The 13,292-nt window shown below is 45.4% G+C and overlaps 1 protein-coding gene across 1 annotated transcript; it reads left to right on the forward strand.

Moving 5' to 3' along the window:
- Positions 1-324: 324 nt before the first annotated feature.
- GPR19 (G protein-coupled receptor 19) lies at positions 325-13,170 on the forward strand. The gene is given in 13 exon segments (XM_032207378.1): positions 325-618; positions 11,406-11,659; positions 11,662-11,685; positions 11,688-11,801; positions 11,804-11,821; positions 11,824-11,934; positions 11,937-12,037; positions 12,039-12,122; positions 12,124-12,318; positions 12,320-12,369; positions 12,371-12,521; positions 12,523-12,607; positions 12,610-13,170. Coding segments are annotated over 12 exon segments (1,242 nt in total). The 5' UTR covers positions 325-618; positions 11,406-11,427; the 3' UTR covers positions 12,687-13,170.
- Positions 13,171-13,292: the final 122 nt, after the last annotated feature.

Below are 13,292 nucleotides of genomic sequence, written 5' to 3' on the forward strand. Positions count from 1 at the left end.
AGCTGCCAGGGTCCCATGGCGACGGCGGCGGCAGAAAAGCATCCCCGCCCGCAGCCGCGCCATAGCAACCCGCACGTCAGCGCCGGCAGCCAGGGCCGGCGGGGCAGAGCGGCGGAGCTCCCCCCCGCGTCCCCCCGGGCTCCCCCTGGGCTCCCCCCCGCGTCTCCCCGGGGCTGCCCCCGAGTCCCCCCGGGACCCCCGGCGGCCGGGGAGGGGCTGCGCGGAGCCCGCCCCGTCGGGAGGCGCAGCGCTGTCCGCGGTGCTGACGGCACCGGACCCGACGTGGGGTCCGGAGGGCCCTGAGTGGTTTCGGGGGGGCTGGGAGGGGCTGGGGGCGGGATGCGGGAGCTGCCGCCCTCAGGACGCGTTAGCCGTGGCCGGGGAATGAACCTGCGGCAGCACCCCAAAAAACGTGGCTTTGCCCACACCCCGGTGTCGAAGGAGAGATCTGCGAGATGCGCAGCCTGCAGAGCGTCTCCAGCATCTCCGGCAGAGCCCCGCAGGGGTGAAGGCGCTGCGCGGCTTCCAGCATGAGCGGCCCCTTCCTGGAGGTGCCCTCGGCACGGATCACGAGGAGGAGGAGGACAGCGGCGCCCCTGGGAGGAAGCTCTGGAGCAGGTATGTGCGCTGAGAGCTGCCGTGCTGAGCGGTGCTGGGGCTGTACGGATAGCTGCCTCTGCAAGCACCCGTGAGGTCGTCTTTCCCAGAGGTTCATTTCATGCGTGTTTATCTGCGTGTCTTTAAAATCGCTGGGTTTCTGCAAGGAGGGCTCGTTCTTCGGGACCAAATGCTCTGCAGGGCTCAGCTGTTAAGATGATTCTGCTGAAAACCAAGGGGCAAGTAGAATTACTGAAGAATGAACAGCTGCATTTCTACAGAAATCTATGTTCTCTTCACCTACAATCAGTATTTTTATTTTTAAATTATGGCACTTTTTCTTTTATCCAGCTGGCTTCCAGCATGACAAACAGTATGTTGGTTCCACAGAGTTACAGGGAAGTAAAACTGTCTTCTGCTTTCAAAAGGCCATTTGTGTGTATGAGGCTGCATTCATAGCCAATTCTTTCTAGCAGGGATTATCCTCAGTGTTTCTTGAAGATTGGCTGCTAAAGCCACCGTTAATTACTTAAACAAGTGGATTGATTTGCAGAAAAAAATGTATGCCAACCAAGAGGCCTCCTTAAAGCTATTCTTTACTTGGGTGTCTAAATATGGATTTTTGGAAGCTTGATTTGTGAGTTTATTTTAAACATCCTGGTCTCAGATGAGTCAGTAAGGGGATAAATGTCTATACCTTCAATACATTTGGGGAGCTCTGCTCCTCAGCTCAAAGTGAGAGCTCGCAGACTCTTACAGCCCCACAGTTCTCCTGTGAAGTCTCTGTTTGCAAAGCTGTGCAGTGCAGTTTCCCCATCTGGCTCATGCTACTTAACCTCCACATGCATTTTTCATTTGCATCCCCAGCAGACATCCTCCCTCAGGTGTTTAAGTACTTAGAGTGACCCCTGATTGGAGACCTTTCAACAAGACTATGCAGAATAACCCCTATCAGCCTCAAGTAGGGCCTACTGTCCCTCTCCACCACAAACACAGCACCCACAGCACCAAAACTTGATGCAGCACTTGTGTGTTTGGGATTTCTCCGTTCCAGCATCTTCCATCACTTCCTAGACTTTCTAACAGGCTGCCAATGTTGTGCATTTGGCACCCTGCCCAAGAAGAGATCTCCAGCTCAGGGATTATCAGCAGGCCAGCTTCTTGCTTCAGCGGCTTCTTCTAGCATGCTTTTGTCCTACTTGAGCCCAGTTCAGCTGGGATACCCCTTCCAGCAATCACCATCAGGCATTTCCAGTCTAACTGTGGGCTTTTCATGGCCTTCAGCTCCCTCTTGCTTCTCCAGCAAAGTCAGTGTGGGCAGATGCTGAAATGCTGTCACTAATGGCCATGTCCTCTGACAGAGACCTGTGGGAGCATTCTCCTCCTGCTCATTCAGGTCTTCGGCTTCTCCTGTTCCTGCCAGACAAGTCGTCCTGGAAGCATCTTCAGATTTCTGGCAACTTTATCCCTGGCATTACTATTAGCCACTGGTGCCACCCAGCTCCCTGGCACTGTGTCTGGTACAGGTGGCCTGTGTCATGTGAGCACTAGGTCTGTGCTCCTGAAAAAGGTATGGAGCCATATGATGGGCACTCTCTCATCCTGGCATCAATGTTTTTACCAGTGCAAAAATACTGCCACCATATGAACTGCCTGAGCACTGAGAAAGCAGCTTTCACAAGCTTTAATATCAAGAATTTGTCTCCACATAAACTTAACATAGAGAAAAAAATAAAATTAAATTAAAATAAATAAACATACAAATAAATAAAATTATAAAATAAAATAAAATAATAATAATAAAAATAATAAATAATAAATAAATAAATAAACGAACAGAAAACCAACCCTTCAGCTTCTCCTAGGAAAACTGCCAGATAGAGGTTGAGCTAAGCTGCTGTTGTCCTCACCAAAGCTGCTGGCATATTTTCCCTGTGGGGGAGAGGACACTTGGCAGGGAGAGGGTGAGAATTTTCAGGAGATGGGCAGAGAAATCAGCCAAGCGTGAGATCCACCACAGCTCATCTGTCAACACCCACCGTGACAAACCAGCCCGGGTAAGCGCTGCATTCCTCACATCAAGCAGAAGTGCATGCTGCATTGTGGGCAAGGCCCTGCATTGCCAAAAATGAATGTAAGCATGTGGGAGAGAGCACATACTTTTTTTTTTTTACCAATGGATCAGGAAAGGGTCCAACCTAGCAGTGTCTGAGGACAGACACAGTCCCCAGTTCCCTAAGACAGGAAAGCAGCCTGCGGAAGTATATTTCAAGCTTTTCACACTCTCCTTGCCCAGCTCCAGTAGGTGGAGCCTATTTTAACAGTAAGGATGGACACAAGGTCGATTCCTCTTTCCTTGATCCCACTTTTCATGTCCCAAAGTCACAATGGGCAAAGATGTTGGTTCTGCCATTATTTTTAGATCAGTGCTAATCTGAAGTGATGACCTTGCTGAAGAGTTTTACAGCCATTTCCCAACTCTGCAGATGCTGATGTGGTAAGGGTGTGCCTCCAGGTAGCAGTGAGCACAAATCTGTCTCAAAATTTTCTGCTTTCTGTCCCTGAACCAGAGCATGATTTGGGGTATAAATGGAACCTGCAGCCACTGTAAAGGCTGCTTCCCACTGCCAACACAGAGCAAATGTACTCTTAGGGCTTAGGTGCATGAATAAATTACTGTGGCCTAGCAACTCGCCTCAGGTTAACAGAGCTACAGCCACTGCCTGAGTGTCAATCTTAACCCTCTGTAAATACATGACAAAAACTCATCAGCTTAACTGTAGCAAGAAGGCTTTTCTCCCAGAACCTTTAACATCACAATGGACATGTCTTGCCATCACAAGAGATGGCACTGTCCCTTAAGAAGAGTCAGCCAATGTGCAGTATCTTGTGGCTTACAGGTGTCTTTCAACCCTGAATGATCATCGAATCATGCTCCATGGACTTACTTTGGGCCAGGACTCAGGCCTTGCGCTGAAGCTCTGCAGGCAGAAGATTTAATCCAGATGTGAAGTGACAGAACTAGAAGCAATATATGGGCCCTGTTCTTGGCCTGATGAGTTACAGCCTGGCTCACCAATCGCTAAGCCTGGTTAGTCTCTTACTTTCCTCAAACACACAGCAGAAAAGCCTTGTTGAGATTCATGCTCATGCAGTCTCTGAATACAACTCATACTCTTTATACGTGCTAGAATTTAAGAACATCTTCCTTTATTTGATTCTGCCCATATGTCCTGCTCCCATGACCTCACCCTGCATTGCAGGCTAGGCTCCTGGATGCTGATATAAGATGCAATAATGTATGTCAACTTATGTTGTCCGTTCTGTCCAGAAGCTTTTACCATACATCGCACTGTGGCCACACTGGCACTGGAAGCTTCATACCTGAACCAGCCTATGCACACCTCCACTCACGCTGTCTTTAGATAATTATGCTGCATAACAGGAATCCCCACCATCAAGGTAGAGCCAGGGTTGCAGGCAACAATGTATGAAATATGGGTATGAATTTCATGAGGTTTATTCTATTCAAAATGTCTTATTCTCCTGATAGAGGAGGGGCAGGTGTTCTCTACTGGAATGCAGACAGTGTGGAAGAAAACACAACCTCAAGAAACCTCCAGGTTTTGCTCAACCTCAGATTTTTTTGCTCAAACCCCAGATGTCTGGGTTTGTCTCAGAACAGCAGGTGAGAATAGGAAAGGCCTTGTAACAGGAGCAGGGCAAAGAGCTGAGCACTTTTATGAGTACTAGACCAGAGACAAGAGCTGGCAGGGAATCTGTGCTCTTTCAAAAGCATGTGTAGCCACATTCCTACCCTGGAAGCACAAGTACTAAATGGCCTCAATATGTATGCAGTGATCCCTGTATAGCAAGAAACAGTTACAGGTTAAAAGGCTTTGTGCTCTTCTATAACAGTATTATTGCCATGAGAGCCTGAGCACATAAGGTAGTTAATCTGGATTAAGGCAAGGATGAATGTCACCTTCTAGCATCTTGCACCCAGACAAAAGCACCCCATCCTGATTCAATTTGCTCTCGCTTCTCATTTTGATTAAACTCCTTTAGATGAAGTATTCCTCTTCCAGTCTGGCAGCTATTCCCAAGAGATTCTTCAAAGAGGGAAGTCTAGGGAGTAAATGACCAACATAATGCTTTTGAAATAATTCGCTGGGCCACGGCGTGACCAGCATTTTGCAGTGAGGAGAGGATGCAGAGAAATAAAATATGTTGGATAAAAAAGCCAGTCTGTTAGTGCTAGTGTAAGTAATGCTGAATGGTCTTTCTTTAGATACCTTTTTGATCCTAAAACACAGTAGTTGGCAAAAAATGTTTGTTCTTTTGATTAAACGCTAAAAAAGCCATTTATTGCAATCCTTTGTGAATCCAATTAATTTTTACTGCTCCAAATTGCAATGGAAACTATACTTCTAGATAAGACAGTAAACATGTAAACACATAGTAACTCTACCATGTGGGCTTTGTACAATAGCAGAGTAGATATGGCAGTGGCTTTATGTCATTCTTGAAGCTCTTGTAGCTTTATGTCATACTTCTCTGAGTAACATCTGTTTTGGAGAGTTAGCAAGTGTATGTTTCCTTTACTATAAACCTGAAGAGATATCCCTGATGATGGTGTATTTGGGCCTGCAAATAACAAAGTAAGGCACATAAAATGGGAATTGTGGCACCAGGAAATTATTGTTTGACTATTATGAATCATTTCATATACCCTGTTTTTTTTTCCATGTAAATGCATAACATTCTGAGTTTTAAACTGAAATACAGGGAGTCTTCACATCAGTTTTAAGAGTTTGCTCACTCTATAATATTCAAAAGAATAAGTGAGAATTTTGGTACTGCTGCATCAGTGCAGACTCACAATTACTAGAAAGTATCATTTCACTCAGATCAATATTATTTTGGTTTAAATGGGGAATCAAACAAAAGTATTTTTAAAAATAAAAATGCAAATAAGCCTTACATATTTACTACACATAATTTTTACTTTTTATCTGTCCAAAAACTACTTATTGACCTGAAAGACCAGGGGAGACTAAAGAGCTCATCACCATTTCTTATAGACCTGATATTTGCAAGCTGGGCAGCTCATTGACACTTAAATCATATTTCACTTAGCAATGCAACAAGTGGGGGCATGAAAACTAGAGAATCACCATCTAATAAGATAAAGAACCTCTAATTATTTGTATGCTAGACCAATACAGAGCAATGCATACTCTGGGCTTTTCACATTCACATTGCCATTAGGTGCATTATCGATAACGCAGAAGTTTAAATCTCTGCTACAGAAAGCAGACTTTCCCACAGAAATAGAAATAAAAATAAAAAATGTGCAGGGTCATAGACAGAAAGGTTCTTAGTGTCAAATCAGGACATGATTCTGGTCTCAGTACCACCTAGGAAAAACAGGATTAAATCCACAGAACAGAATAAATTATCTTTAATATAAAAGTAAGTCAGCTTCTGGCCCATTAGAAGGAAAAAATAATAATGCAGGAATCTCAGATCATACTGGCTAATCAGACAACATTTGCTTTGAGAGAGAGAGAGGTTCCAGCACAAGCATATGGTCTCTGGTGAGCGGTGGCACACAGCAAAGCTTCTCCCATTCTGGTTTTGCTCTCCCTGTTAGCAAAGCTCAGACACAAGATAGGTGGATACATTTCTTGACATTCTCCTTTCTCTGCAGTCACCTACCAGGTAGCTCTCCACACACGCCTCTGAGAATGTTATGCATGTTCCCTGCTAGGGCTGCTGAACTGCATGTTTGCATATAACTTGCATTTCCCAGTAAAAAAAATGTTGGGCTGACTTTTATGCGAAATGCAACAGAAAAAGAAAAAAGAAAAAAAAAAGTACTAATTGAGTGCTACAATTCTATAACTATATAGAGACTTCCACTACTCTTTAATATTGACCAAGAAATTTCATCTGGTTATTATTCTGCTGAGAGTAATTTGTACAGCAAGCAGCTGGCTATTTTTAGCCAGCAGATACTTTTGCATGGCAAGGGAAATTAAGGAAGAAAATTAGCCCATAATGTTCTTTTCTATCTGGCTAATAGGCTCCACGTGTACTATTCTATTACATATAATTCTAACGTGCAATTTAGCAGGTTGTGCTGTCAGTGCATCCTGCCACTCTGCCAAAGAAAGCAGCCTGAATCCCCCACAGGCAGCTGACAAATGCAGGCTATCTCCAGAGGAGCAGATCTACCTGATGGAGGGGGCAGAAAGGGAAGCAGGGACTGCTTCAGAAACCAGGACTCTTTTGCCAGGCAAAGCTAGTAAGGAAATAATGAGGGAAGGCAGCTAAGGATGAGGGGGAAAGAAAGACCAGGTGTGGCAGCATGAGAAGGGGTGAGGGGCAGAGCATCATGCGCAGGCTTAAATGCACACCTTCCCTTCCAGGTGGCTGACAACCTGACCACCACAACACCCACTTCTGGGTGATGTCCGCAAGTGCTATTTGGAGAGAAAGGACTTGTGCAAGGTTCTTGTTTAACACTGAAACAAAACCAGCTGTTACTAGCCTCAGACTGCTTCAGCTAAATGTTCAGCTGAGCATGAGCTGTTTTCAGTTCCCAGATATTGCTTGAACATGAAAGCTGCTAAATGAGGCCAACTGCTTGGGTAGCAGTGTTGGTGACTCACACGTTGACCCATTTTCTGGTTCACAGTCAGCAGCTGGGCACAGTGCGAGGTCGCTGCTGCAGGGGCCAAGATTTGGAAGAGAAACACCATGGGATCCTGTCATAGACTGGCTGCCACTGTGCAGAGTGGCTGCATCTACGCAGATGTTCTGTGCTACTCTCAAATACACTGTGCATTTTCAAGCATGCTGAATTTGTGCCTGCAGCATGGAGCTGATTGTACATCTAGTCTGTTCAAGTGAAGCACACAATGTTATATTAAGCTTAGCTAATGAATACAGGGTCTAAAAAGCTGGGGGAAAACATCTTCTCTAACCATATCAAACAATTAGTACATCTTTTCCTCTTCCATGTCTGACTGTTTTTTTCTATTGTGTTCTTGAAGATGACATACAGAACAGTGCAAGGAGCAAGATCCCAAATTCATCCAGTGCCTTTGTACCTCCAGGCTCCTTTCTGAGTAGGCAGACAAGGAGAAAGCAATTGGTGCAAAGCTAGGTATAGGCAGTGTAGTGGGTTTTACGTGGCAAGGTTTTGGTAAAAGGGGGCCATAGGGGTGATTCTGTGAGAAGGATCTAGAAGCTGCCCCATGTTTGGTAAGGGCCCCACTGCTGACCAGAGCCGAGCCATTAAGCGAGTGTTGTTTGCACCTCTGTGAAAGCATGTTTAAGACAGGGAAAAAAACGCTGCATGACACAGCAGCTGGGAGAGTGAGAGGAGTGAGAACAGCTTGCAAGCGCCAAGGTCAGTGAAGAAGGAGGGGGAGAGGTGCTCCAGGCGCCGGAGCAGAAGTTCCCTGCGGCTTGTGGTGAGGACCATGGTGAAGCAGGATGTCCCCCTGCAGCCCATGGAGTACCATGGTGGAGCAGGGTTCCATGCTGCAGCCCGTGGAGGAGACCACGGTGGAGCAGGTGGACCTGCACCGACGGAGGCTTGCCGCCTGTGGAAGACCCCTGCTGGAGCAGATTCCAGGCCAGACCTTTAGCCTGTGGAGAGGAGACCACGCAGGAGCAGGTGACCTGGCAGGAGCTGCTACCCTTGGGGGACCCAGGTTGGAGCGAGTTTTTCTCCCGAGGGATGGACCCGTGGTACAGACTAATATCTGGAGCAGTTCTGGAAGAGCTGCTGCCTGTGGGAAGCCCACGCCGGATCAGTTCATCAACGACTGTATCCCGTGGGTGGGACCCCACAGCACAGGGGACGAGAGTGACTGAGATGGAGCAGCAGAGAAGAAGTGCTGTAGACTGACCATAACCCCCATTCCCCTGTTCCCCTGGGCCACTCAGGGGGGAAGAGGTGGAAGAGGGTGGATGGGGGGGAAAGGTGCTTTTGGTTTCTTTCCTTTGTTTCTCACTTCTCTAGCTTGTTAGTAATAAGCAATAAATCTTACTATCTCCCTATGCCGAGTCTGTTTTGGCCCGTTGCAATAATTACTGCGTGATCTTCTGTCCTTATCTCAACCTTTGAGCCTTTTCATTGTATTTTCTCCCTGTTCCTCTTTGAGGGAGGGGGAGTGAGAGAGCGGCTGTGGTGGAGCTCGGCTGCCCACTCGAGTGGAACCACGACAGGCAGAGAAAAAAACATCAGCAAAACACAAACACACACACACACACTGCCCAGCAGCTGCATTACAGCACTCCCTCAGAAATCAAGAGGTCACTCTAGCATCTATTCAAGTGAAAAACATTGTCTAGAAGGTAGGTGGATCATTCACAGTAATTTGCAGTTAGCGGATCAGAATCCATGTTGTATTAGTGCTCTGTGCTGCTTTGGAGAGGTAAGCAATGGGGGCTCCAAGTTCAACTAATATAAATCTACAGTGAGCAAGTTTAGCCACTCGCAGAAGAATAATACCTTTAAACAGGTCTAATCTCTATTTTATTTTTTTTTTTTGGCCTCATGGTCACAGACTTGTTGAATATCACTAACCTGCCTCATAGCCATGAAGGGCTATGAAAAAAAATAAAAAATTGCCAGGCAAGGGCAATTTCTGTAAAGGTTATAAAATGAAGACAGCAAGGATCTGGCATTTAAAGGAAAAGAGAAAGGAGGTTATCACAAACTGAACCACCTACATTTAAAGAGGAAGGGGATAAAAAGAAGGGGTATTCAAGTCATTTGGTATCCTTCTCACCATTGCAAGTCAGCAGGTTCATTTCAACAAGGGACACCTAAATTCAGAAACCTCGTTCTCATGGTGACAGAGGGAAATGCTGATATCAAGGGCACAGGTAACTAGCAAGACAGTGACATGCAGGGACAGTATACACAGTTCAGAAATAGACTCTTTAAGGTATACAATGTCCAGCTGTTAATAAAAATAGCATGGTGTGCATAGCACAGCTGAAATGCCATCTTAGCGCCTGATCCTGGTTGCTGGCAGTGGGCCCATTTACACAGCAAGGACACCAGCCATGGGCCTTTGGGCTGTCCCTTACTCAGCCCTTCTCTGATTTAAACACCCCAGTAGCACCCACTCAAGGCACAGCACAGTAATCCTCAGACTATTTCACTCAGCTCTCTCCATCCACCCCCAGCATAAGCAGCCAGAAGCAAAAGCTCTCCACACACCTTCCCTTTCCTGTCACTCAGGCTGTGTCCCCCGAGGCAGATCCACATGATGCACCTCCTGAACCCACCATTCTACCCCTCCATCCTCGGTGGCACTTCTGAAGAGTAAAGGAAGGAAGGGATCCTTCCTTCTTCTCCCATTGCAGGCCTGTGGAAATAGAAATATTTCTCTCTGGATCTATTCCAGAAAGCAACATTTTCCTCACCATGGAACAGATGAGGAAGATTCACTATGAGTGGGCCCTATCCAGCTTGGTACAAGTCCTTTCACTGTGCTGATCTTTCCTTTGCCTTTAAATCCAGATCTCTCATCTTCCAAAATTGTGTCCAGAACCAGGAAGATTCAGCTTCTCCAATTCAAGAAAACAGTAACAACAAAAATCCATTCAGACTGAGTGGGCTCAAAAGCATCTCTGCTAGTGAAGGACAAATTACCTTTGGGTAGAGTATGAACAGCACACAAGATGGGAAATACTTAGTATACTTAGTGCTACAAAGATGGCGAAGGGTCTAGAGGTCAAGACCTCTGAGGAGCAGCTGAAGTCATTTGGTTTGTTCAGCCAGAGCAAAGCAGACTGAGGGGAGGCCTCACAGCGCCTGCAGCTCCCATCACGAGGGGCAGGCACTGAGCTCTGCTCTCTGGGGACAGCGACAGGACCCAAGGGAATGGCATGGAGCTGGGACAGGGGAGGGTCAGGCTGGGGGTTAGGGAAAGGGTCTGCACCCAGAGGGTGGTCAGGCACTGGGACAGGCTCCTCAGGGCAGTGGTCACGGCACCGAGCTTGCTGGAGCTCAAGAAGCGATTGGACAACACTGTCAGACATAGGGTCTGTTTTTTGGGTGGTCCTTTGGGGACCCAGGAGTTGGACTCAGTGATCCTTGTGGGTCCCTTCCAACTCAGGATATTCTATGAGTCCAGTATTTTTTATCATCCTTTGCCACTTTTACAGTCATAGTCATATAGTGACAGTGTATATACTTCAATCTAAATACAGGGATGTTAACACCAATGCTGATAGAAAACAAATGATGAGAGCAGGATTTGTCTGTTAGCATCATGATCAGTGAAGATGTAGTTATTGTAAAAATATTACCCTTCTTTCTTCCTCTCAGTGTAAGAAACACCTTCTTTGTCTGACTGCTTTAAAGATATATGTAAAGTCAAGCAAACAGAGACAAAGTCTGGTTTGGTTTTTGATTTTTGATTGTTTGTTTACTTGCTTGTTTTTACAACTTCCACAGACAGGTAGTACAGCTCATTTCTGGAATCAATAGAGCATATTGCATTCACTGAGGTTGTGAATTTCACCAGCTTTGGTGAAACTGCACCTCAGTCTGTATCTGCAAGGTGGACTTTATCTTTCAGAGTACAGAAATGCTCATCCTACTGTAGCTGGACCATTAATAAAAGTCTGTATGAAAAATAATGGCACCTGCTGTACCAGAAAATCTTATATTTCTGACCATTTCTCTGAAATCAATGTATATTGCTTAAAATTATCTTTCATTGATTTCACACACATTTATTAAATAAAACTTGTTGTCTTTTCTGTTTATGTAGAGCCTGAGCAAAGGACATTACTATGATGTTTGACCACAGTATGGATAACAACAACGCTCCCTTTGTTTTCCCTACTTTATTGCTCCTGCTGCAGAACAACAGCTACCCCGAGACCTCCATCCCTCCTGCTAGCCACGAGATGACAGAGTCACCCAAGGAACCCAGACCAAGCAGGAACCACACCATCTTGCAGTATGAACTGAGGCCAGGGGAAATCATAGCAGCCAGTATGGTTTTTGGAGTATTGTGGTTGTTTCCGTCTTCGGAAACTCCCTTGTTTGCTAGTGATCCATAGGAGCAGAAGGACACAATCAACCACACTATTTTGTTGTCTCCATGGCTGTGCAGACCTTCTCATCAGTGTTGGAAATGCGCCATTTGTGCTACTTCAGTTTACTCAGGCAGGTGGACACTGGGAATGTGATGTGCAAGCTGGTGAGGTACATACAATATCTCACCCCTGGAGTCCAGATATACGTGCTCCTCTCCATATGTGTGGATCGATTCTACACTATTGTCTACCCCCTGAGCTCAAAGTGTCAAGAGAGAAAGCCAAGAAAATGATTGTAGCATCTTGGATCTTTGATTGCGCATTTGCATCACAGCTTTCTTTTTCTATGGCTTCCCAGTGGGGATGGCCATTGCAACTTCTTTCTCCCAAATTCTTGGGAAGGAGCCATCTACAGTATTATCCATCTCTTGTGTGGTTGTTTGGTTCCCATCCATCCTCATTATCCTATTCTATCAAAAGGTTATCAAGTACATTTGGAGAATAGGCACTGATGGCAGGACTGTCAGGAGGACAATGAATATTGTCCCAAGGACAAAAGTGAAAACCATCAAGATGTTCTTAATGTTAAATTTAGCGTTTCTCCTGTCCTGGCTCCCTTTTTATGTGGTACAGCTGTGGCATCCCACAGGAAACAGACTACAGAAAGAGTTCCTTGTTTTTTATGGCTATCACATAATCTCTTCAGTTCTTCAGCTTCTAAGCCAACCCTGTACTCAGTGTATAATGCGAACTTCAGAAGAGGGATGAAAGAAACTTTTTGCATGTCCTCCATGAAATGCTACAGAAGTAATGCATATACCATCACTACCAGTTCAAGGATAGCAAAAAAAAAATTATGTTGGGATCTCAGAAATCCCAGCACCAGCCAAAACTGTAACCAAAGACTCAATCTATGATTCATTTGACAGAGAAGCAAAGAAAAAAAGCTTGCCTGGCCCATTCATTCAAATCCTCCAAATACTTTGTCTAATTGGCTTAATTGCCTTTGAAAGGTGATTATGTACCACAAGAACAAAGAGCTTTATCTCTTTTTTGAACCAATGTAAATTTACATATTTTTAACATGACTTTTAGGGAGAGAAAAAAGATGGTTTATTTTATTAAATGCATTGATTTTGATGTATCTGGTCTACTTAATTTCAGCTATATTCTGCTTTTGGAAGTACTCTCCCTGAATCATGAGCATACTTGCTCTTATATTTTCTGTACGTAGGGCAAAAGGGAAAAGAACCAAAACACTGCATAATTAATCACTGTTCATTAGCCACCATGTATAAATGCATAAATCCACACAAAGCCATCCATATTTCCTTTTGTTATATCCTTATGAATACTGTCTCACTGGGGTGTTCCTTGTTCAGACCTTGTGGGAAGGATTTCTGTATGTGGACAATGCTGGCATAATGCTGAACCTATTGAAAACAGTCATAACATTCCCACTGCCTCTGTAGGGTCAGCACTAGGTGCTTTTGCACATTCAGTATTGTGCTTCCAGAGAGGTCCTGTGGTATGAAGTGCCTGAGAAAAGTCCTGTCCTTTTTGTCTTGCCCTCCCCAACTACTCTCTAGCTGCATCTACACCCAGCCTGACGTGTC

This window comes from Aythya fuligula, chromosome 1 (genome assembly GCF_009819795.1).
Source record: "Aythya fuligula isolate bAytFul2 chromosome 1, bAytFul2.pri, whole genome shotgun sequence".
Classification (NCBI taxonomy): domain Eukaryota; kingdom Metazoa; phylum Chordata; class Aves; order Anseriformes; family Anatidae; genus Aythya; species Aythya fuligula.